Here is a 26,392-nt window from a genome sequence, read left to right on the forward strand (position 1 = left end):
GGGCTTGGCTTGGCAACCAGAGAGTCGCTGGTTCAAGTCCCAGCATGGACAAAGTTTGGCAAGTGGACTGGTGGCTGGAGAGGTGCTGGTTCACTTGCCTGGGCACTGCCAAGGTGCCCTTGAGCAAGGCACCGAACCCCCAACTACTCGGGGTGCGCTGGTTGATGGCAGCATCCTCACTCTGACATCTCTCCTAAGTGCGTGTCCACTGCATGTTTGTGCATAATACTGTATGTATATCCACCAAACTGTGTGTGAAGCATGACCAAAAAATAACACGAGTGGAAAAAATTGAATTTCCCCCCAGGGGATTAATAAAGTACGTTTCTTCTTCTTCTATTTATTTATCTTTATTCTAAATTATTATCATTTATTATCATTGGTTGCTTTTTCGTTCATTCAATTAGTTTGTTTCTTATACAAAAAACATCACTTGCTTTAATTGTTTACATTTATCTTTTGTATGTAATGTGTAAAAATTCAAATAAACAGATCTTTGAAAAAAGAAGAAGAGTGTCAGTTGTTGTAGGTTGCAGTTTTTCTAAATAGATTTGCCTCATTATGCGTTTGATTCTAATTTCAGTCAGATCCTTTAGTTCTTTTCCCCCCCACTTCATTATATCTGAGTCACACAACGTTTTTTAACCTTTAACAAACATACAGAAGCAGCTGTGGCTCCTCTTAAACACATGTGACTGTTATTGTAACAATGTGTCACAGTAAGAAAAATTCATATTCATTTGTTTTAGTGAACTTACTTAAGACTCTCATTATTTCCTGAGGCATAACAGAGGCACTTTGCCAACAACTGTAGCCCACAGCCTTTCCCATAATTGTTCCTTATGGGCCTCAACATTACAAATACTCATTACCATTTTGTCTTTTTGAAATTTCTCCTACTGTTACTCTGTGCTGCCTCTGAGCACTCTGCCTCTCTAACATGTTTTCTCAGGACGCGGTTGAACAAACAACAGTTTTCACTCTCTAAGTGCATCTCAAACACATCATTTGCATGTGATCTGCGTGAGCACCAAGGTTGATGTCGCAGACAGTCTGGCTCCGTCCTACTGACGGTGCAAAGAGCAGCGACTGGAATGCAGATACTTTGTGTCCAAGTGTGGTTATAAAAAGAAAAGCAGGAAACAATAGGGCTGTCTTTGCTTCCCTCTGACATTAACAGGAAAGACGAGGAAACACGGTCTCACAGACGGAGTTTAAATATAGTCAGGATTCAGTGTGTGTACTACTTTCAGTATCACATAAAGATAGCTCAGTGTGTTTGTGCTCATGATGGCTGCTTAACTAACCAAATCATTAGTCTTGATTTATACAACAGGATTAGCATTTAAAGCAGCAATGGCGTTTATAGGATTCTAAAAATTACAAAGTACATTCTGTCACCCTGAAAACTACAGTGAGGTTGAGGCTGTCATCTCTGATTAAAATGCACTCTGAAAGCCTGATTCACTAAAGGGTTTTGGAACTTTTGCGCCCACTAAACCTGCATAAATAACCCAAAACCACATTGTCTAATTCACAAAGCATGCACAAACTGCTCTTCAGTTAACAGTACTTTACAACTATTTTAACAATCAGGGGTTAAATCGGTCTGAGGCTCAACCCCCATATAAACAAGCGGTGCCATTAAACATAACAGAGTGTTGTTTTTTGCTGCTTTTTGGCTCGATGTACACAAACTGTGAAATGTGTGTCACATCTGTCATGTTGAATCGACTCCACAAATGGTAAGGACCCCCCCTCTCCATTCAGCTCATCATCATATATGTGGAATAGGAGGATGTACCTGATTTTCAGCAGGGCTTTGTGAACATGGATACACTTCCCATCAACCAAGAACTTCAGATCTGAAATCTCTGGGCTGTCGAACTCTTTCTTCAAAGACTGGGCCACAGTCAGGTAGTCATCACCATCTGGGGAGAAATAAAGAGAAGTAGATTTTGCTTAAAAACGTATAAATAGAAATATGTCTCTGCCCTGTCCCCCATCTCTAAGGCTGGATAAGTCTGTTTTTACATTCCAGTAACAACTACTGTATTTTAATTTAAAAATAAAATCCTCCTGTGAAAAGAACCACCAATAACATTCTTATGAAGTTGTAAGAAATAATGTCTTTAGTGCCATGTAGTTCTTTAAAAATAAAACTAAATCAATGGGATCACAAATTTATTTGGAATACTACTTCTCTGTACTGAAGTCAACATTAAGAAGAGACAGAAGTAGATACATTCATAAAAGCATTGGGTATTTCAGTGGCTTAATTTACAGATTAGAAGGTTGATTAACTAACTTCACGATATCAAGTGTAAATAGACAGTGCAGTTTCAAAGCTGGGGTCACCTGAGATCATTCTGTGAAAATATGATTGTTTTACATGGACAGGAAACCCAGTTTCCTGTTTGTTCCCTTGACGAATTCTTGAAATTTGAACCTACGGCAGACGTCGTCCACTTTGGGGTACAAAGACCCCTCACCAGTCTCAGATAAAACTAACAAGTCTTAGTTTTTATGAGGTCTGAGTCCCACAACTTTTCTTCTTCAGTTGAAATTGTTATATTCTTATCACACTCTTACCTACTGAGAGGAGGTGCCACGTGACTGCTGGTGTGGCGAAGCAGGCAAACACATCATCAGTGCTGCTGAAATGGGTGAGGTGGGGGCTGGCCACAGCCTGACCCCGACATTGACCCCACATTAGAACCTGCCCACTCTGGGTCTTGGCAGCGGATGTGTGGCTGGTGTGACATGCAGCCACCTCCACCATCCTAGTGACAAAAACAGAATCAACCATTAAGTTCTACTGATGTATATTCCTCTCACCTAGGCTGTGTTGAAATAATGTGGCTGATAAAAGGAAAGGTGTAGTCTAGCATAAATAAAAGGAAGCTGATTTCCACAGTGCACAGTCCTTAGATTTTAATACTCCTCTAATTGTGCCTCTAATGTCATCAGTTAATCTCTTATTAGTCCGCGATGTTAAACCACAAATCCTTCAAAGAAATGTAACACCTAAAGAGCTTTCTCTCAGAGTCTTATAATGCAGCCCTCAGTGACCTGTTGTGATAACAGAGTGGTGTTGCTGCTTAATGCAGCTGGCATAAACACAAGGTACTTACCTCTCCTTGTCTGTGTTTATCAAAGTGGGCAGAGCTTGGTTGCTCTTATTTCCTGTTCCTAGCTGCCCGTACGAGTTGGCTCCCCAGGCGTAAACAAACCCCTCATCTGTAAGTGCCAATGTGTGTGCATATCCACAGGAAACCTGTGTATGGAAGGAAGAGTGGTATTAAGCTGAAAGCTTCCTAAGATACTGTAAATTCTCAAATAAAGACCAGTGTGTAATTTAACTAATTTGACAATTAAAGAAAACCAGAGCTTTATGAAGTGTTTCAATTGATGCTCTTACCTGGACGATATTGACACCTTGAAGAGCAGCAATCCTGCATGGGGTCTGCTGATTTCCATTGTTGCCTAAACCCAGTTGTCCATTGCAGTTGTAGCCCCAACCATAGATCTATAAACAGAGGGTAAATTAATGTGGCTGGATGAAGTTTTTAGTAGGTTTTGAGGATTTGATTGTATTTTCTCTAATATTGCACTTCACTTTGTTTATTGGTTATATACTGTATGTATTTTGTAAGATGACACAAATGCAAGGAATTTGTAAAGGGTAACATTTGATGAAAATATTCTGGGATACACAGTTTGTTACGCAAACAATTTATATTAATGCCAGATCAGCTTTGCATTAGCCTTTAAGGCAATACTATGACATCATTTTTAAGGTGTTGTGCCACTACAGTTTCAGACTGCACTTTATTCTCTTGCCAACATATAAAAGACATAATTTTCTTAATGAGAAATAATTGTTTCATCATACCGACTTCAAGGATAGTTGATAAATGGTTATTTTGAGGTCAGTGGTAACACAATGTTAGCCAAACACTTGACTCAATGAGAGCATTAACTCTCTTGTTCATGCAAAACATGTGCAGATTAATGTGACCATTACCTCTCCATTGTCCAACACAGCCATAGAGCATAGCTGACCACAGGCTATGTTAACAACCACTTTGTTCTGCAGGCAGCTGCTGACCCGGCGCGGTGTTGGCTGGTTTGCAGTTGAGCCTGAACCTACTTGGCCTGAGTTGTTGTAACCCCATGCGAAAACCTAAGCACAGAGGTAAAAGGTTGGAGTCAAGATACATTCACAGATTAAGCAGACAAAAAAAATAAAGGCAGTACACATCAGATGATAGGTTACCTCTCCATCAGTTGTGAGAGCTATGGTGTGGTGGGATCCACAGGCCACTTCTGTTACTCTCTTGCTTAGAAGATTGGTGGACACGAGGGCAGGGGTCAGCCCGTGGTTGGTGGTTCCGTTGCCAAGCTGGCTGTAGCCATTATGGCCCCAAGCAAACACCTCTCCATCTACAGAGAAGCAGGGAAACTTTCATTCATGTTGTCTCAGTGGTTAATATTTAATTAATGGATGAACAGTCAACTTCCCAGGATTTTGAGAAGGATGCACAATCTGTGTCACAAATGTAAAAGATGAGCCCCACCAAAATGAAAACCTGCTTCTATTCTGACACTGATTAACAGGTCTTGCAGCTGAATAACTGATGTTGTTGACAACAAGTAAATCAATGTTTGTAATGTTTCCAGATGCTGTTAAAGTTAGATTTTATACCTGTTACTTCAGTAGAATAAATTACAACTGAACTGTGGTAATCTTACAACTTTACCATGTATTTGACTGACACTCTAATTCTTTGGTCAAAGCCTGATAAGACCAGTAAAGCTGACAATTACTGTCTTTAGTTTTAGTTAACCAACAAAAAAGAAAAAGGTAACTATTAACTACAACTCAGCATGCAGATTGATGTCAGTATGCAAACCTTCGACCTCCAATTTCAACATAATTTGGCCCAATCATTGTTTGAAGTTTGATTTGTGTTCATTTATGTCCAGCAATGACACCAAATTCTCATGAAACCAGACAGTAAACATGACACTTGCATGTGCCGTCTTATTCATTGTGATATCATCCCTGAGGAAACTTTCCCTCAGGGATCAATACATTTTTGGAGCTGGATTACCTGAAGTAGCGATAACCACATGTGGTCCTGTTCCATAGCTCAGGGACACAATCTTTTTTCCACACAGGACATCAATCCTGCGCGGCTCAATAGTGCTTTGAAGGTCTCCAAGCCCTAAACATCCGCTGCAGTTAGTGCCCAGAGCAAACACCTGCAAAGAGGCAACATCACAGATGAAATGGTGCTGATGATAAAAATAAAACATTCAACATACAAACAATAAATGTGAATTATTTCAGCCACTTCACATCCAAGTAAAACTACAGCTGACACAGTTTTAATCTTTGGTGAGATTGTTTTTCAGAATACTTTAGGCTCTGATTTCTAAGAATGTTTGTGAGCTTCATTAAGTTAATTGATTTAAAGTAATGAAAAAGTGGAATGTAATGTATCTGACCATTTAAAGAGAGAACCATCAAAATATTCTACACCCTGGTTGACTGCTCCAAAACATAACCTGTCTGTGCCACAGGGACAAACATATGAGAGAGGCTGGAAAGATGAGGCATGCTCTACACCTCTCCACAGGATAAAAATGGAGCTTGCTCGGGTATTAGGCCTGTATGGCTAAAGATAGCCTCATTCTATCTGCTTATCCCTGAAACTGGAACTGCAACCTGTATCAGTCTAAGACTGGGAGGCCGTGCAGAATTTTTCTTGCTAGATCTGAATCCCCCCCCCCCAAAAAAAATATCCAAGTTATATGGTGAAAAGGCAATCTATCATGTCTGCTAACATATGCCATATGAGTAAACAAGGAGATTAACGCATTCTTAAAGGCCAAGTCTTACCTCATCATTAACTGTGACATACAGGGCTTCATTTGCAGCGCTGCCAAAGACACAAGCCTGCCGGATAAGCCGTAGCTCCTCAGGAGGAAGGAGGGCAAACACTGGCCACTTCCCCACGTCCAGCATAATACTGAGCTGTGAAACAAAGAGCAAAAAAACAGATGTGAATCGGGTCATCCAGGGATTTTTATGGATTTGAAAAAACAAGTGAACAGAAGAAATGCATGGAAGACAGAAATACTGTGTTTAACATGCATCTTTATTTAACCAAAGCACTGATTTTTTATTGTTTGCAGATAGAAATGGATGTACTGGGGAAAGTAAAAGTTTACTGGGGAAAGTAAAAGTTTCAGTCAAGCAAGAAGCAACAATGTGAAGTTGAGGTTTAAAACATTCCTCCTTTGGTGGTAAAGTTTTGACTGAATTCAAATTAACTAATTCAAATGTTGTTGTTTTAAGAGTACAATTAATAAAAAGGAAACCAAATGGCAAAAATCAGAAGAGGGCAAACGTGTCATCAGCTAATCAATTGGAAAGCAAGTCTTGTTCAGTGTGTTCCAACAAATGCATGAAGTAAAGTGATGTCAATTTATCCACATGTTTTATTTTCATGATGTCCATCAGAGAGTTAAAAACTTGTGCAAAGAGCTCACTTCAGTAGACGTTAAGATTAAAAGACAAGCTGCTGACTCGGGTAAACCCATTTGAATGTGTGACGAATTGTATGGAGTATACCTCAGGTCACCTTTACATCCTTCTTTGGGTTACCATAACTAAAGCCAGACACAAAATCTCCAATACGACAAACAGAATTATAGGCCAGGGGGATTTGCACTCTTTGCACCATAATGTCCTCAGGGTGGTATAAGAACCAGCTTATAGAAACTGTTGTTAAATGGGTTTATTGGGCTGCTGTATTTAAAAGATTATCCACTCAGCTTGACTTTATTGTTTTCTGTGTGTATAATAAGAAAGCCTACTTGTTTTCTAATGTAAAGCTTTCCTACCAATGCACATATTACATTAGATATAAAGAATATACAGGAAACACCTTCATTCTCTAAAAGGTGTTATAAGAAAGCATCCTCAAAGTTGCTTCCAACGCTGAACTCAACTTAACTTTATTTATATAGCATGATAAGGCAGGATTATAAATAAAATACTTAAAAATAAAATACAATCAATGCTGAAGACTTTTCTGTTTGCCGCTGCTTTTAATTAAATCAGATTATTAATTATTTATTTCTCAAACTGTAACTTTTTATTCTTGACAATCTAATGTGTTTTTACGATTTTTAATGACTGTTTTTAATTTCATTGAAATGTTTTTTAATGTTCAACTGATTTTTAACTGTATTGATCATTTTATGTAAAGCACTTTGAATTGCCTTGTAGCTGAAATGCGCTTTATAAATAGATTTGCCTTGCCTTGCCTTACAGTAAAATTAATAAAATAAGTAATAGAGAAATGAAAAGTTAAAAATAAGGTAGCATTAACAAGATCAGGAGAGTACAAGAAATAAATAGATAAATAAATAATAAAATAAAATAAATATATGTAAAAGCAATGATTCAAATAATAATTAAAATAATTAAATAACTAAAATAATAATAGTTAATAAATTACTCCAAATTAAAAGCCAGATTAAAAAGGTAATATTTAAGTTTACTTTTAAAAATACCCCTTTAAAAACACTGTGTATAGGTGAAGTGTAAACACAGTGTTGTCTTCAGCATAAACCCAGATTGAATGAAAACCCACTCCTGTAATGTGTTAACCCTTCAAACCAACAAATGCTGAAGAGGACACAACACAAACAACAACAAACTGTGCATTTTCCTTTGTAATACATGCAGACAGGATTAGCCAGCAAGCAGCATATATGTGGCTTTTGTTGTTTCCACCAGCAGCAGTAGCCTAACTACTAAACCAACAGAACTATGAAGGTAATAGAGTCACAGTAAAGGGTGGTGTTGCTGCTGGAAGCCGCTAACGCTTTAAACTGTTGACGTTACCTTGCTGTTGTTTTAGCTACTCTTTCGTCCGCGGTGTCGTTTCCTCCTCAGTGAACACTGAAACATCTGAACAAATTCAGCATACATATTTTAAGAGTTAATGTGCCAGTGTTGTCATTTCGGCCGTGTGGTATGACAGTAGCTTTACAGAAGTTGCAGCTTGTTGTAGTTAGCTTTCATGGCTACACAAGCGACTGATAAAAAACACATCTTACTTCCTGTAGTTAGATGGTGCGTTCACGGAGAATCGGAGCTGGTAGTCACAAATATATTTATTTATTTATTTTTCATTTATTAACCCTCTTGTTGTTTTGCGGATCAAATTGAACAATTTTAATTTCAAAAATATTTTTAAACATTTTCAAAAATATTTTTTAGGTATGAAACTTCATCTGCTTGGCTTAATTAGCGTATAATCAACACAATAAAAATGCTTCATTTCACATATTTGCAACCCCACTGCATCTCGTTGATACTGTGCATGGGTCAATTTGACCCTGCAGTCAAAGTGGAGGCTAAAAGGGGTCAGGCGTTTCAAATACTAATGGTTTCTTTACAACAGAGTCCTTGTCACTCTCAAGTGTCTCAGACTAATGAAGCAGAGACAGCATTGTATGCCTTTAAAATTACCAGCAGATGGAGCCATGGATAGTTATACCTTAATGCAAGTCAGTACATGATACCTGGCTCTTATTTCTGTCAGAGCTTTGTTTTGTCATGCTTAAATTATTCAAAGGGATTATTTGCAAGGTATAATTTGTACCTTAGGAAATATACTGATGAGTAATAATATAAATAGACATACTCCCGTTTTCTTGTGCAACCTTGAATGGATAAATACATTGCAGAATGTGCCCATGTGTGGTTTTGGTTGAAAAAAGCATGTCAGTTAAATATACCATATTAATGTCACACACTTAAACACCTTTTCTGAGCCTTGTTTTGTTCTGTTTTTTTATAACAAAAAAATGCAAAAGGCTTTGGGAAATAGAATTGACATTATCTACTAGCACTCAGGGGCGTCGTAGTGGGGGATTTCTAGCTCAGACAAGTTCCAGACAAGTAAGATTTGGAGTTATTTTATTTCCCTTACAACACTGGATGCATGTGCAGCAACAATTGCTGTTTGTTTGATTGCTGTGTCTGATGTATGTTGGGTGTATCTATTGTTTTTCTGTTTGGAATTTTTTTATTATTTTTTTAATTCTCCATGTAAAGCACATTTAACTTAAATGTGCTTTATAAATAAAATTGCTATTGCTGTTTTCTTTTTCATATAATTTAGAAAAAGTAAGATTTAGTCTTATCCTTATCATAACAAAAAATGCAATAGGCCTACTAATATTGCAAATCTACTTGCACTTATCATTGCTGCACCGTTATAGGACAGGGGGATAAATATGAATGAACACCACACACTTACACTTTAGAGCAGATATGATGCTATTAAGGTGGACCAGATATTTTCTGTAACACCCTGCCTGGTCATGGTTGGACCCTTTGGTCGATTTCTTTAGCTTGACAGAGCAAGAAAAAGCTCAGACAAGTTCCACAGAAGGGACATTTGGAGTGATTTTATTTCCCTTACAACACTGGAGTGCAGCAACAATTTCTGTTTGTTTGATTGCTGTGTCTGATGTATGTTGAGTGTATCTATTGTTTTTCTGTTTGGATTTTTTAAAATTCTTTTTAATTCTCCATGTAAAGGACATTGAACTTACATGTAATGAAATGTGCTTTATAAATACAATTGCTATTTCATGAGCCTTGTTTGGCTCTGTTTTTTTCTTTTTATATAATTTTGAAAAAGTAAGATTTAGTCCTTATCATAACAAAAAATGCAATACTAATATTACAAATCTACTTGCACTTATCATTGCTGCACCATTACAGGACAGGGGGGATAAATATGAATGAACACTACACACTTACACTTTAGAGCTGATATGATGCTATTAAGGTGGACCAGATATTTTCTATAAAACACTGCCTGGTCATGGTTGGACATTTTTGGGGATTTCTTTAGCTCGACAGAGCAAGAAACAGCTCAGACAAGTTCCACAGAAGTGACATTTGGAGAGATTTTATTCCCCTTACAACACGACATTTATCTTACGACAAACCAATCAGAGACACGTCAACCTTAAGGTCTTCCTTAAGACAAAGGGATGAAATTAAAAATAAATAAAGTTCATTATAACAGTACTGCAAGATAACCTCAAAGTAAGGTAATTAAAACAACGTGAAGCTGTTTTGTGAATATAAATATCTAAGATAAATGTCGCTCTTCGCTATCTTGGAATTTGGGATTCGTCATGATTTGCTGTAACACGCATGCGCACAGAGCCCTGTGAGCGATGGCGAAATTCCTGACTTTTATGCAAGAAGAAGGGTTAGATGGAAAGTTATCTCGATAAAACTGGCTCTTAAGCTGACATTATCGACACTTGGCATCGTCGCTGTTGCTCGCTCGTTACTTCGATCTGTTTGAGGTGTAGTCGATACGAGTGATCGCAGCTCGTATTACGAGGAAAGCACATATTCATCTGGCTAACTACTAGCTGGGTAGCATTAGTAGCTTACGTTAGCATGTCACACATTGCCTTGTCTTGTGTTTATCCATGTAGCTAAGACAGTTCTTCGTCTCAGGTGTTGCAGAAAATAGCTGGTCACCGGAGCAGGCTGACGGTAAACATTTCTGGTCCAGCTGCATCGGAATCATCACTGTGTATCGGCGTGTCAGTGAAGTCTACTGCTGCTGAGACGACTGACTGAGTGAGTACGTTAGCTCTTTATTGGAACAAGCTGACTTAATATCAACTGTGTCTCTGAAGGAAATGAAGCCTGGATCTGTCGTTGCTTTATTAGTAGACTACAATGTGAAAATTAAATAGAGTGCAGCTAATGTGACGTTTACAACACACACCTGTAGCTAGAGTAAACAATTGACTTGGCTACAACCTGGTTGTGTCAGCTAAGAAGACTACCTGTGCAGATTTACCTTAGTATGAAAGGGTGTAGTGTTTGTATCTGTATTATATAACTGGTGACAATTATCTAAACAAGGCAGAAACTGCATGAGCAAAAAAACATGCACTGAATCAATCAGCTGGGACCTGCGGAAGAGGATTAGGGCCACTGGAGAAAAATAATAAAATTAAGGTCAATTTTTTTTTTATTCTTAGAAAATGAAAGAATTCTGAGATTAAAGTCAGAATTCTGAGATTAAGGTCAGAATTCTGAGATTAAGGTCAGAATTCTGAGATTAAAGTCAGAATTCTGAGATTAAGGTCAGAATTCTGAGATTAAAGTCAGAATTCTGAGAACAATAGTCAGAATTCTGAGAACAATAGTCAGAATTCTGAGAACAATAGTCAGAATTCTGAGATCAAAGTCAGAATTCTAAAATTATTGTCAGAATTCTGAGATTAAAGTCAGAATTCTGAGAAAAAAGTCAGAATTCTGAGAACAATAGTGAGTTCTGAGATCAAAGTGAGAATTCTAAAATTATTGTCAGAATTCTGGGATTAAAGTCAGAATTCTGAGATTAAAGTAATTCTGAGATGACAAGTCAGACTTCTGAAAAAAATGTTAGAATTCTGAGATCAAAGTCAAAGTTCAGAAAAAAAAGTCAGAATTCTGACTTCAATCTCAGAATTACTTTAATCTCAGAATTCTGACCTTTTTCTCTTAATAATAACAATAATAAAACTTTTTTTTTTCCAATGGCCCTAATCCTCTGCCACTGAAAACATTTCTCAATGTGTTTCAAGTCTTGTGACATTATGTCATGTAAACACACACTTTTGGGCCTTGTTCCTTTACCTTTACATGTGTCTGTCTGTGTCTTTGTGTTATACTTGTGACTATAAACAAAAGTGTTGGCTACACACACGGTATCCTATTATTCTACCAGTTCAAGGTGTTTTCCCAGTTTCACCAGAACAGAAACTGAAAACCAGCTGTGTCCTTATCAACTTCTCTCTCAGCCACAGTCAAATGTGACAAACAGCCAGGGCAACAACAGATGTTACCACAGTTTCTATATCCAAGCAGTGTTCATTGTGCTGCAGCAGGATCAGCTGTGCACAGACTGGAGTGCACCGTAATCAGAGTTTAACAACAGAGTCAGCTGGTGTTGTTTACTTTCAGCAATTTTTACAGACAAATATTTCCCTGAAGAGGCAAAGTGATTACACTACAAAGTTACTTATGTTCCTGTTTTAGCACGGGTAACGTGGCACTCCTTCAGCCTACACAGGTAACTCTATAATCACTCAATCATCACAGTAGAACAACAACTTAATTTGCAACACCCTTAAATCTTTATTCCATGCGTGGGAATACAAAGCCACCTTTTTAAACGATCAAGTCTCTGATATGTGTGTGGGTGGTCAGGGGCATGTGTAAAGAAGGGGAGCTGTCTTCATGGACACCCAACACACACACACATGATTTTAAACAACAACCTGGATTTTATTCTCTTGTTGTATTAAAACAACTGTCAAAAGGAACCTGCCCTCAAAAGAGTGCTAGTGACACCAGGGTAATCTTCTGCCTGTTTCTTTTTTTACTGCAGATATAGTCCCTTTAAACTGAGTCCATTGACCATCATCACACTGTAAACTGACTGTGTGGGTAAAGCTTAAGGAGGGGAGGGGCTAAAGCTAACAGATAAGCCAGATCACTGCGAGGTTTAGGGGCGCATGCGCTGGATTCTAATTAGGTTCAAGGACACATGTTACACTCTCATGGTGCTCTGTCTTTCTTTAAACATAGTTCTTGTTAGCCATGTGATGTTTTTACCATTTTTGTTCAGCCTCAGCTTAGCCCTTTGACTTCTAACTCAAATGATGTCATTGCAGTGTGACAGGAAATGAACTATACTTTTCTTTTTTTTACTCAGAGTGTAGATATAATCTGATTTGGCTGATTTTTGTTTGATGCCTTGAATCTGACATCATTTGCCTTAATCTTCAGTTTTTGTTTTCATGAACATTATGAACAGCAGTCATTATAAGTATGTTTTTATGCAACCTGATAAGTTGTATTTTTCTACTCTTTTTCATACACAATTTCTCTTTTTTGCATGCACCCCCCCATATCCTGTGATCTTATGATCACTATAAAGAGCTATTGTTTTCTTCCTCATTAATATGTCACCTGACAGACATCCTGCACAACCCAGTCTGTCACCTGATGCCTAGTTTGTCGTCTCGCTTTATAACAAAAAGGAACAATTCTTCAAATCCATTCATAAGGGGAGCTTGTTACCATGGTATATACGTCATTCATTATAGAGGAAAAATATGAGATCATTATTTACAAAAACACTTGATATAACTTAGAATTTGTGGAAATAATGTTAAGCATATTCAGGAAATTAATACATTTTAAGATGTGTCACAGGGCGCTGGTGGCCTAGCGGTCTAAGTGCCCCACATACGGAGGCTGCAGTACTCATTGCAGGGGTCGCCGGTTCGATTCCCGCCCGGGCGACCACTTCCTGCATGTCTTCCCCCGCTCTCTACTCCCCACACTTCCTGTCTCTCTTCAGCTGTCCTATAAAATAAAGGCAAGAAGGCCAAAAATATAACTTAAAAAAAAAAGATGAACACAGTCGCACCATATGACATAATTCAAGGCCATTAATCTTGATGAAAATACACTTAAATCACTTGATTTCAACTTTTTCCATCAATTTATGTTTACCCAACATTCTTAATGTTTCAACAATTGCAATAGATATTCTTACTTTTAATATTTTATAATTGGCCTGTTGAAAATCCTTGACACATATATTTACGTAAGAAGTCATTACATTTTTATAGAAAATGATTTTTCCTGCATAAAACTGAACACTGGCCTACCATTATCAGTTTTGAACTTGTGATGAGATTTTATTGCTCACATGGAAATGTTGTTTGCAACACCCAAACAGTGGCTGTGAAAACCCCCGCCCAGAGGGCACATTTATCACTGTTTACTGATAAGTTCTCCCCCCTTAAGCACACTGCTTCAGGTACAGGAGTAAGACATCATTATCTCATGGGTCCATGATCAGATCTGTTTAGTTTGAATGGAGCAGCTGGCCAAACTTGACTGCTGATTGATGCAATCAAAAAATCCCGTTCAGAGTCATTAACTGGGCTGCCCTGCCAGAAGAAGGTGCCAATGAATGACTGGCAGTGGAAAACAACTTGGAAATTAATTCTGATGTGTGTCAAATTTGCACTCAGTGCATTTCATATTGTCATTTAGTCTTTACTGGAGACAGTTTTACATAGTAATACATGATTCAGAGGTTAACTGCTCTACTGTATTTGACTTGTATGTTATAAAAAGCAATATTTAGATAATTGAAAATACACCTTAAAGCTAGGGTCTTTGCGGTTTTCTTTGTGCATTTCCATTGATTGTGATTGTGATTGTGTTTGTCGCAGGAGCACCTCTTCAGTGGTGTGAATGAGGGAGACATGGCAGACCACACCCCACCTCTGGAGTCCGGCCAGCTTCTCAGCCCTGAACTCCCAATCCTGGCCTCGCCACCACCCCCAGCTATGGTCAACGGGGAGGGCCCCCAGCAGGTACGCTCAGACCCCTTCGCCTTCATGTCTTTCTGCTTTTACTCCCACTTGCTGAATAAAGTCTGCTTTGTTGACTTTTAGCAAACAGCAGGTAAATGTATTGAGTTTGTTTTGTCCGCTGCTCTTTGCTGTTGAACTGTTGAGTGTTCAAAGAAACTGGGTATGGAATGAAAGCATGGGCTGCTTTGTTGTTCCCGTCGAAAGCAATGATTATACCACAACAACACTTGACTGCTTTGCAAAAATATAAGTCTTCACTGTATTACATGAATGGAGAATTTTAAAAGGCACACTTACAACTTACTTAAGTCAGTGCTTAAGTGTTGCAAGAGTACAAGTAGTGGTATGGTTTGGTTTGACCAGCACATGTGGGAAACATTCATGTGGTAGTCGGTCTGCTTGGCAGTCCAGCAGAGGATAAGCCAGGGTTTTGTGTGTATCATGAAATTATAAAGAGGTCAGTAACTTTAATCTATTTAGTAGGGATGGGCATTTCAAGGTAAAATACTATTCGATAATCATCTATTAGACGATTATTCGAATAATCCTGTGTGTGTTTATATTTTACAGTCATGCTCAGTCTCTGGAAATACATGTGTAGTAGTGTGAGATTTTTCCTGCTGGGTTTGAAAAAAAGGTCATAATATTCATCGGTACTCATCTGTAAGTGAAGTAATTTGAGATTATGGGTAAAATGGTGTTTTCCAATGCCTTTGTATCAAGCAATTTTATTATTCCCCCCTTTCCCGTTATCACGGACCAATCAGAGCTACTCCCCGACCCTCTGTCCTGATTGGTCAAGTGGCGGCCCCACTATGTCGCCCTGATTTGCTGGGAAGCCACTACTTCCTTATAGAACGCGCACGACAATCTTTTATGGGTGGGGTTACGGGTGGTGAGAGGAAATCTAGTGGAGAGGGGTAGTGTTGACATTCGAAATCTCTCTCCGAACTGATGTTTCTATCACGACTACCAACAGCAGCTTTAATGTAGTTAGCAAACAGCTTTAAGACACTCTATCGCCACCGTCTGGCGGGAATACCGTATTACCATAGACTGTAAATAAAATGGACAGCGTTGCTCCGCCTCTTCCCGTTGTACGGTTCTGAAGCCAAAAAATTCCTCTCCTGGGCGCCGCCATTGTGCAGCCAGAGCCTGTGAAGCCACTGTAATAAGCTCCGCCCTACAGCGTGACGTCACAAGACGCTGTGTGTCCTTTGAAGTTTCCCTCTACGGCGGCTGTGAATCAAAGGAAACAGGAAGTAAAACCCCGTTTTTTAAACTCTAATAACTAAAGAAAAAGGAACTTTTCAGGAAAAAGAGGCCTTGGACACAAAACAGTCAAATAATAACTACATATCACCACAGCATACGGATGTGAGAAACATTCGTACGACGTGTATTTACTTTCTAAAGTTTGAGACGGATTTTTTTACCTATACTGCAGCCAGCCACCAGGGGGCAGACACACTGCTGAAAGCCTCACCACCAGCCACCGGAACCTCTCCCTTGCGTATTACAACCAGGCGCCGGTAAAAACGATGAAAGATTGTACTTATAAAATGAGAAAATATCCAAAGTAACTCTTCGATTTTTTTTTTTTACAAAGTGAATGAATATTCAAATATTCAAAAATCATTGCCCATCCCTACTATTTAGTATTATTTAATGCCTCTCCCCCAGGATTACAATACCTCAAACACAGCTAGTTTCCATAAAAGTCTCTCAGTATATTGGGTTGCAAAAGAGTCAATATAATTGAGTGTTGTAATTGATGTATCTTACAAAAGCCCAGGGTGTCTATCTTGTGAAACCTCTTGTGTTTGTTGGCTTGTGAAGAATTTACGAAACATGCAGATCCAGCTCTTACTCAGATCAGTATTGAAACAACCAAATGGATTTGCTGTTCTCACTTCATCTGCCGGTGGAGCATACAGGCATTCATTTCCCAGGCAACAGGTGCTTTTAGGTTTAGAACCTCTCATCTCTCAGTTTTGATAGCAGTGTTTGCTTTACGGGCACAGGGCATCACTTGTCAGTGTCAGAGTGAGACTGAGCGGCCCTGACAAGCCTGGGTGATTTTCCTGTCATTTTGATGGTCATCAGTTCGATTTGCTTAAGTTTCCGTGCCTTCCTGGGGGATAGCATGGAACCCGCTGTGATATGTTTTCCGTCATTTCCTCGGTCTTATGCAGTTTGTCCAGATAAGACTTGCTAATATTAGCACTGCCCTATAAACACACCTTTCCAGTCGTCTTGTCATTTTCCACAGTGGAAAAACCCTCACCTGAATCAGGCTTTGTTCACTGAGAGATCAAATTTTGCAGCTTGTGTTGGGGCTGTAAGGGTGTTCTCATGGAATTCGGTTACCTTACCACCTCCCACAAAGGTTACCTGATTACCTGTTCCCGTCTGCGGTCAGTGTTTGCAGTGTTTTATAAAAGCTAGAGGAATAAAATGCTGCTGTACCTTCCCTTGCTTACATCGTTACTACCCTGCTGCTCGGGCCAATTTGAGACACTGCATGTTCATCATCTCTGAAATGTACTGCAATGTGCTCCCATGAAGAGGAATAACAAGTGTCAGATAACACAGAGCAGCTCTTGTCTTGTTTTTTTTAACTCAAGCATGATGGCTTTGGTTTTGCCCTACAGGTGTTTGTGTAGACATTTCCTCTCTATACCTTCATACATGGTCACCAGTTAAAACTACAATACATGGCAAAATCTCAGTATACATATAGCAGGACCTGTTTCCACAGTAGATCATGCCTTCTGCTATACCCACAATAGCTGACAGTGTGCACTGACACAAAGGACAACTTGTACAGCATTGTGCTGTACAATGTTTTATTTTTTTCTTCAGTAAATTAATGTCAGAAGAACTGGATATTGTGCTCTGCAGCATCAGGGTTGGTATGATTCACCATTAGCTATTGTTCCAACAATGCATTATGGGTGCATTTCTTTTGACAGTGAGAAGAAGGTGTGAATGTGCCATTGGTAATGCTGGCATGGAAACCTTGCCTCAGAGGAATTGAAACTGATACTTAAAGACAGTGTAGGCAGAGCTGGGCGATATTGAAAAAGATGCTGTCACGATAACATTTTTCACATCAGTCGATATTGATAATTATCACAATAAATATGAAATCATTATTTCATTTAAATGTAAAGTCAGATTTTTGGCCCTGAGTGAAAGTTGAAGAAACCAGACGTTTTGTTAGCTTGTATCTGGATTTAGTTCTCTGTTAAGCTTCTTGGATGACTCATTTTTGAGTTCTAGTTTGTAGTGCAGTGAATGCATCACAGTTCAGTTGTACTCCAGCAACGGTGGATATTAAACGTGTTCAAAATGCACAGCAGGAGTTGTCTCTGTGCTCGTCCTTTACCCACATCCTGAAAGTATCGTGTATTAAATGTAGTCAGTAGGGGTGCAACGGATCAAAAAACTCACGGTTCGGATCGGATCACGGTTTTGAGTCACGGATCGGATCATTTTTCGGATCGGCAAAAAAAAAAAAAAAAAAAAAAAGAAGAAGACAAGACAAATATAACTTTGTCCCTCCATTTATTTTGTAAAACCCTTGTAAACTTTTGCCCATTAAATAAAAACAACAGTCAACTCAAAATGTACTGCATGTGCAAAGCACCCTATCTGTGGGCCCAGTCCTGCCTCATTCACTGCATTTCATGGCAAGGCAAGTGAAGGAGCAGAGGAACTTATAAAGTTTCATTCCATTCTTCTTTCATTTGCTGATTTTCACCGTCCACTTTTCTTTGAGCTGCAAACTGTGAACACACCGTTTTATTCTAGGGTCCTACAGCTGGCAAAGTGCCAACATGCGAACTGCTCCAGAAAGAAAAGTGAAAGTTAAAAATTGCACTAGCAGCAGTGGACTCTATGTGACCCAGTGACAGCCTGTCGGCGTATCTGACATGGAGACAAGTCCCAGTAAACACGCGGTGACCCGACCAAAACACAGACTGAAGGAATAACAGTTCGGGGACCACAAATAGACGGCCGGATGCGGCCCGCGGGCCGCGTATTGACGGCCTCTGGTCTAGTGGGTGCGCAACGGAGTTTCATAACGCTCAATCACATTCAGCATTCACTGTATTTTACAGGGAAACCAAAATGCTCCCATACATGTGACTTACAAGATGCAGGGGGTTTTTCAAGTCCCTCTGCTCCTTCACTTACCATGGCTACCGCTGCGCTTGACGAGTGAGTGTGGATTGAACATGCGGTCATCACGTGAACACGCGCAACTTTTTTCATCAACCGATCCGCGGACAACGTCCGTGCCGAACCGTGGAGAGGCATTCGTACGGATCACGGATCAACGATGATCCGTTTTACCACTAGTAGTCAGTTAATAGTTAACGCAGAGTTGACAGTGTCAGACTGAAGACTCTGCTTTGAGCTGGTAGGTTTTGAGTTTTCTTTCGTGTCGCTGTCACTAGTTTCAGCTGTGTAACATTATAATTATAATAATAATAATTTTATTTGTAGAGCACTTTTCAAAACTGGGTTACAAAGTGCTTTACCTGGGCAGCAAAATAAAACAGGCAGTTAATAAAAACACACAAGTCAAGATAAAGAAATAACAAATATTTTAAAAGACATAAAAATTCCCCTTAAAGAACTCTAAAGGAATACAATTATTTTAATATATATTTCTTAAGACGGTTGAAATAAAATAAAACTCAGATAAAATCAGAGAAGGCTCTGCAGTAAAATAAATAAACATATGTATAAATAAAAAATATTGCGCTCCAAATCTCTTTAAGCACGCCTACCTCTCACCCTGCGACATGATTGGCTGTTAAATGCCTTTTTGTTCTGTTAACATTGGATGGCAGCTAGTATTTAAAGCACATTAGTGCCCCCTCCCTTTCCAGTGGTTGGGGGGTGTAATTACAGGTGTGAATATATCACATTTGTATCACACAGTTGTTGTATTTATATTGAGAACAATTATATCACAACAATTGTTATCAAATTATCACCCAGCCCTAAGTATAGGCAAGAGGTGGGTTTAAAGTGTGTTATCTGTTTCACAGTGTTTATCGGTTTAAGAATTATTAAGGTGTAAAGCAGTGGTTCATACAAGCCCACATTCTCTGAGTTTAAGAGCACAGAGATTATTGTAATGTGTCCAAAATGAGTTAATGGCGTCTGATTGATCTTTGCTTCTTCATCAGTGAAGCCTTATGGATATAAAAAAAGACTACCTCTCTCTGGGCTCATTTTCCATCTTGATTGTATAAATCCTCTCATTGCTTTACCTTTTAGCTGTGTAAGTTTACTCATTGAGAGCTGGCGTCTAATTCAGTGTAATCTCAGAATGAGTAACATTTTGTACCTTGCAACAGCACACATGACAAAAAGGGTTGAACTGAGATAATCATCATTCTTTGTGATATCAGAGACTTTGAATCCTGTTCAAAGCATTAAGTTTGCACTCATTTTAGGGTTCATTGAGATCATCTGCTTGTGTACTTCTTTGAGTATAATCTAGGCTTTATGAGTGTTGTATGTCTGGGAAGGTGTGTAAATATACCGACAGCTGCAGAGTGAGGAGCAGGAACCACTGGAGGGGTCTGGGGCCCTGACAGAGCAAGGCAGGACCGCGGTGACAGTGAAGAGGATTCACAGCGATGGCTGACCCCGTCGCTTCTGACCTTTTAGCTGGAGAAGCTGCAAGGACACCTCATTCTTTGTTCATGGTTTCTTTATCCCGGTCTTGGCTTGGTATTAACGCTCTGTTGGACCAATTATTCTGACTCAGAGAGGAAGCTGTTGTCTTGGGGTCATTACCTGAGATGATTCCTTTATAGAGATGACTTTGGCTACAGTATGATTCACTGCTTCCATCCATTTAGCCCCCCCCCCCCCCTCTAAGATTTTCCTGCTCATGATGTTTGGTTTGTTGCTAAATTGGTTACAGATGAATCAGCATGTTTCTGTCAATGTTTAAGCCCAGCTAATGGCGTATGTGCTTATCTTTTTTTGTGCTCATGGGTGTGTACATTTTTTCTTTTTCATTTCATCCATCACTCTTCTTCATTAGACCTTCCATTTCAGGTGTTTATGTCCTTTGTGCTCGTGTTTTTATGTTCTTCGTTTTGATGGATTTTAGGGTCTGTGTTTGGTGCTTAAGAGACCGTAAGTGATAAAAACACCTTTGAGAAGAATTTGATGAGCCATCAGTAGAAATGGTTCATTTGCAGTTATCTTCACTCCCTGTTTTAACTTCCTGCTCAGTCGTTACCGTCGAAAAACTCTTTCCTGGGAATAAACCTGACAGGAAGAGTGCTTAATTACATGATCTTTAAAAACAGCAGAGCTTTTAAAAGATGGCTTACAAAAATGGTAAATGGAGGGGTACAGATTCAGCCATGTTTTTCTTAAATTGTCCTTGATTTCAATTGAAACACATTCTGTTTGCTCCATTTGAGAGAAAGAGAGAGAAAGAGAGAGAAAGAGAGAGAGAGAGAGAGAGAGAGAGAGAGAAATAGAAAGAGAGAGAGAGAGAGAGAGAAAACACTCTGCATGAAATAGTTACTCCACAAATTGAACAGGGAGCACACAGCCATGAGTGCGTGGTCTGCTGGTGGCTACGTGCCATGCGTGGGCTAATGTTACTGTGGGATAGTGAGACCTCATTCCCGACTCAGCCGTCTTGGTGCTGGCCTTGTATGCTATAGCCAGACACAGGAGACAGGGCCTTGGATATGTGCCCATCACAAGTTACCAGAGGGCTTGCGTCGTGGACAAAAAAAAAAAAAAAAAAAAAAAAATGCAACCCACACTGCCTGTCTCCTGGTCTGCCACTGAATCATCTGTGGAGATGGGGGTGAGCCCACTATTTGTCAACTATTGTGAGGAGGAGGACTGTGTGTGACTCAGCAGTGTTTAGGACACTTTCTTCTCAGCCGGTGAGACAAACCATAAAATCATTACTGCACCAATATTTAGGGCTGAGCCAGGTGCGTAATAATATTTTATCTAGCAAATCAGTCGATAGTAATACTGAAGTGAGCTCCACTCAAGAACCATTTATGTTTAAGTACTGCATTAGATCAAGTCATGGCCAGGGACCTTAAAGTCAAGCCAATGAAGCTAATGCTACACCGGGCAACCCCCGGTCTCAAAATATGAAGCCCATGCAGAAGGGTTATAAACTGCAATTCATCGAGCGTCCACTTGAGACTGGCTGCAGAAACACCGGAAACCACATACACACCCATTCAAAAAAGATGACCTTTAAAGCATTAATAAACATGTTTACAGCCTGGTTCAAAAAACAGCTTCAGTCTACGTAGCTAATTCAGGGTTCCCACGTGTCCTGGAAAACCTGGAAAACCTGGAAAACAGTTGACCAGTTTTCCAGTACTGGAGAACTCCTGGAAAATGGGAGAAAAAGTAAAATGTCCTGGAAAATCATGTTTTGTCCTGGAAAACTATTCCAACATGACTGCCTGACACGATTAAAAAAACACATTCCCATTCATTGAATGGGGATGAATGCACGCTGTGCTGGAAAAGACAGCGACACAGACCGGTCCAGCTGCATGACTTTTTTCACATCTTTTCTTCCTCACTTGGTCATAATCATGCATTCACAGAAAACGGGGGTAAATTGTTTATATTTTATGGTAAATTAACCTTGTGGAGTGCTCTTTTGATTCAAAGAGTCCTATATTTAAGTTAAAGAATGACCAGCGGAGTTGGACAGAGTCCTGCGGGGTCTGTGCTACCTTACTGTAGCTAGTAGGAGTGCAAACTCCTGATAGTGAAAACAAACGGAACAAAAGGAGTGACGAAGCTGCACAGAAACCGCAAGTTGTAGACATCGCTGATCACAATAGACATCGCCATGCAGGAAGACAGTTTAAACTTTTTTAAATCTCTGAGAGACCTTCAAAACTTCACTGAAAATGTCCTGGAAAAGTCCAGGAAAAGAGTGGGAACCCTGCTAATTTCTGTATCGGCACACACTCTAATGCGACGGTTCAGAAGATATTAAGATTACCAGTTATTGCCCAAATAAGGAAATGACTGACAGGCGGGAAAACAAAGCTGTTGGATAGGAGGCTCAAACCCCGCCTCTTAACCTCACATTAAATTTGGTTGAGTTCAGCATTACCAATATGGCTCCCGCCGACGATTGTCTTCCAAACAGCGCTCAGAAACAGATGGGTGATGTCACGGATACTACGTCCATCATTTATACGTCTATGATTCAAACATTTCTGTTCTTGATAAAGTAGCACACTGTCCAACGTGAGTTTGAAACATTTCAAAAGCCTCTCTTTTGCTCATAAAACAAACACGCCTATGTCTCATGCCCAATAGTGGGCCCTTTATTGGACAATGTTTCTGTAAAACACTCTTCTGCACCATTATGAAGGTTTAACCTTACATTTCAAATAACCAAATATGAAATCAGAGTTTCCTCTTCAATATTTTACTGCTGACCCTCTCCGTCTGGCTGAAAGCATAAATCCTCGGGATCACAAGGCCTTACCATAAAGTTTGGTAAACTTTGTCCCTTGACTTTGCCCAGAGCTGGTTGACTGACCAAACAAAGTGACCACCCTTGTAAGCCAGGGTTCTGAACTGGAACTGAAGGATGACTTGAAACAAATACAGAGTTGCTTAGCCATGATGAGAAATTCCTCTGGAAAGACTACAGTCCACAGCACTTCACAAGTCTGGGCTGTGTGGTGGGGCAGCCAGATGGACGATACTCCTGAGGAGAGAAGAAGAAGCGCACAACAGCATGCATAGAGTTTGCAGACATTTATATGAATATTTCAGGATCCACAAGCTGAGAAATAATGTCTGATTGAACAGAAAGGACGAGTCCAGCTGTTGCAGAGGAAGTCCATAATCAAGAGTAAATACGACCTGTCACCGGTCTCGCACAAGCAGCAACCTTAGCCCGCGAGAATTGAGGCCAATGCCGAAGTGTTAAAAACTGCAGTTCATAGAGTGTCCACTTGAGACTGGCTCTGGAAGTACGGGAAACCACATACACACCAATTCAAAAAAGCTGATTTTTACAGCAGAAATAAACATGTTTACAGCCTGGTACACAAAACAAGTGTAGTCTGGATAGCTAATTTCTCGATCAGCTCACACTGTACGGGGGGTGAGCTTTTTCATAACACCGCAATTTCAAAGATATTATGATTACGAGTTTTCCAATGAGAGGCACAGCTGACTTGATTGACGGGCGGGAACACTGCAGCTGTTGGCGAAGAGGCTCAAAGCCCGCCTCTTTATGTCACACTCGCTCAACAGCGGTTATGTTGAGTTCAACATTTCCAATATGGCTGCCGCCGTCGATTGGCTTCAGAAACAGATGGGTGACGTCACGGATACGACGTCCTTTATTTATACAGTCTCATCAATTTTTATCAATCTTTATTTGTATAGCGCCAAATCACAACAAATGTTATCTCAAGACGCTTTTACAACCATAGGAGGTCTAGACCACTATGTCAAATTACAATTAAACAGAGACCCAACACCAAGACCTTAATCCACCATGAGCATTGAACCTCAATTTGTTTACAGGTAGGTGTCCTTCCTGCATGGCCCTCGGCCTGCCGCACCTCCAACGGTGCCTGTTTTAGCTGCAGCGTCATCAGCTGGGGACCACCGCTCATAGATGTTTCGCCCCTTTGCCCAGAACATCTCCTGGTGGCGGGGTAGTGAACAGGGACGTCTCCCTGACACTCCCTGCAGCCAACCTTCTTCAGGAGCTGCTTGCTCCCCATATTTTGTTCCTCCTTCTCAGCCATAGCCAGAAGCTTGCCTTTTCGGCCTCCTCTGAGAACTCCCTGGTTGCCTTGTGCAGCCTAGCTCCCCGACAACCAAAGTCTTTGAGTAGCCGTGTTGTTGAAGCTCCCACAAAGTCTCTAGCCCCCACCTCAACTGGGTAGAGCCTTACTCTCCATCCTCCTTCCCTGCACTCTGTCACAATATTTAGCTAGTTAGAGCGATGGGGAAAAACTTCCTTTTAACAGGCAGAAACCTCGAGGAGAACCAGACTCATGTTAGACAGCCATCTGCCTTGACTGAGTTGGGTCTGGAAAGAGGGATAGAGGAGAATAAGAGAGGCAGGGAGCGGTGATAGGGATGAGACGAGAAGTAGAAGCTGGAGTCTGGAACGTCCACAGCAGGAGGACGTCTACGGCAGCTCAGAAGAACCTACGAGACAAGGGAGCTCAGGGACTCCAGAAAGGGACAGGCAGTCTATGATCTCACACAAGTTCCACATTCAAACATGGTAGATAGCTGTAAATACAAAACATGTATGTTACTATCTAGAGGGGACCCACTCATCAATCAAAGGCTCATTCAAAGTGAACAGGCTGGTGTAAAATGATGTGCAGTTTGGCTTTTATATGGCTGTATAAGGTTGGCTGTGCGACAACATTACGTGAATGACCTGATAAATATGTAAAGCAGGTTGTATTCTGTGACGTCATACTGATAACAGATATTTATGAGGACTGTCTACAGCATAAACACCTCTCTGAAGGTTTCATTTCGTACCCGTTCTTTCCGACTGTCCCGTCATGCGGTGTTTCCAGGGACTCCTGGAGGGTGGAGGATCATCAAATTGCCCCGAATTACTTTTGCACACGTAAGCATATGCCGTCACCTGCGTTAATTCCTGGCTAGTTCCGACACTGGCAGGATTTTCCCACTGTCGTTTGGCTCCTGTTTCCGGTCCACCCAGCTGCTATGTCACATCAACACGCAGTAAACAATTAGGAGGAACAAACAGTGAGAAACCTGAACTCTGAGTCACCAACGACTGAAAAACGTCAGAGCTAACAGCCATGAACACAGAGAGCAGGCCCATTCTCTGGGGTAATAAAACACAGCAGTGGCCGTCTGTGTGAGAGTGTGTGTTAATTGATCCACACTCATTTTGCAGCGGGCTTCAGACGCAGACTCACATCTTTACAATGGTGGGAACTTTGGGACATGCTGTTTTATGAATTGGAGGCAGTTAATGTCGTTTTCATTGCTCCCGTTCTCATAATGCATGTTTTCCCTCTGCATGGAGCTCCGTTAAGATCATGCCTGTTGTGAGTGTGACCATGAAACCATCACACATTACGGCGCTTATTCAGCTGTGTGAAAAGTGACCTTTGCAGCGTCCTAGCACTGCCTCAGTGTCTATTCACTTCCAAATGAAGTCAGTCTCTGTTGTTTTAGGACTACACATTCGGTTCTTTAGATGATGAGCTCTTAATATATTTTAAACTAAACGTAGTATCATAGAGTTGATTAGAGCTGAGCTTATAATATTAAAGTTTGGTTTGGTTGTGAAGTTATTAATAAGTAGTTGCTTCAAGCATGTGGAGTCACAAGTAGATGACTATTTTGAAAGACTGGTCATTGATTATTGCAACAATTAATTGACTAATTGGACAATGGATGGCTCAATTACTTAATGGCTCATATTCAGCTATCAGCTTTTGAGTCTAACATGACTTTCAAACTTAAAAAGTGCCATTTATAACCATAATTCATTAATAATCTTAATTAAAGACATATTTTTGCTTTGGCCTTCAACATAACTAGTGTTAATATTAGAAGGATTATTTAGTTTTGATGTGAGACGTGTTCACTAAAGTAACACGGTAAGAGTTTGCTCTGTTTAGTGGCCGAAGAGGAGGACGTTGAGAAGTTGAAGGGTTCTAGGGGACAGGTTTTAAGCTGAAGGACTAAAAAATGTATGAGAGAAAAACACTCAGAGTGGCTTTAACTTTAGATGTCAATTGTGTCACAATTAATGTTCAAAAGAGAGTCGTCCAACGTGCCTTCTCTGCAGATACTCGTGCAGTAC

At 40.1% G+C, this 26,392-nt stretch overlaps 2 protein-coding genes across 4 annotated transcripts in view; one reads left to right on the forward strand and one right to left on the reverse strand.

Annotated features, from left to right (window-relative positions):
- Window positions 1-1,467: 1,467 nt before the first annotated feature.
- On the reverse strand, window positions 1,468-8,164 carry rcbtb2 (regulator of chromosome condensation (RCC1) and BTB (POZ) domain containing protein 2). The gene is made up of 10 exons (XM_034701615.1): window positions 7,925-8,164; window positions 5,909-6,043; window positions 5,118-5,268; window positions 4,280-4,446; window positions 4,028-4,186; window positions 3,422-3,529; window positions 3,135-3,277; window positions 2,593-2,783; window positions 1,805-1,931; window positions 1,468-1,501 (listed from the first exon to the last, which is right to left on the reverse strand). Exons 2-10 carry the CDS (start codon window positions 6,032-6,034, stop codon window positions 1,468-1,470), a joined length of 1,206 nt encoding a protein of 401 aa, XP_034557506.1. The 5' UTR covers window positions 6,035-6,043; window positions 7,925-8,164.
- The window catches only part of fndc3a (fibronectin type III domain containing 3A), a 64,969-nt gene continuing 46,417 nt past the window's right edge, over window positions 7,841-26,392 (forward strand). Inside the window, exons 1-3 of one of the 3 annotated variants that reach the window (XM_034700719.1) lie at window positions 7,841-7,855; window positions 10,574-10,699; window positions 14,368-14,511. In XM_034700719.1, coding sequence (XP_034556610.1) covers window positions 14,401-14,511 — 111 coding nt within the window. In that variant the 5' untranslated portion in view covers window positions 7,841-7,855; window positions 10,574-10,699; window positions 14,368-14,400. Of the gene's footprint in view, window positions 7,856-10,237; window positions 10,704-14,367; window positions 14,512-26,392 lie in introns of those variants that run through there. The other 2 variants (XM_034700717.1, XM_034700720.1) reach the window with 2 other exon arrangements.

The sequence above is a fragment of the Notolabrus celidotus genome, chromosome 14 (assembly GCF_009762535.1).
Source record: "Notolabrus celidotus isolate fNotCel1 chromosome 14, fNotCel1.pri, whole genome shotgun sequence".
Taxonomy (NCBI): Eukaryota; Metazoa; Chordata; class Actinopteri; order Labriformes; family Labridae; genus Notolabrus; species Notolabrus celidotus.

Excerpts from the sequence above, each read along its gene's own strand:
- rcbtb2 (XM_034701615.1), bottom strand. The coding sequence starts at position 6,034 with ATGCTGGACGTGGGGAAGTGGCCAGTGTTTGCCCTCCTTCCTCCTGAG. Across the intron at positions 5,269-5,908 it reads ATGTCACAGTTAATGATGAG|GTGTTTGCTCTGGGCACTAA; the intron begins GTAAGACTTGGC and ends GCCTCTTTGCAG. Across the intron at positions 2,784-3,134 it reads ATAAACACAGACAAGGAGAG|GATGGTGGAGGTGGCTGCAT; the intron begins GTAAGTACCTTG and ends TTTTGTCACTAG.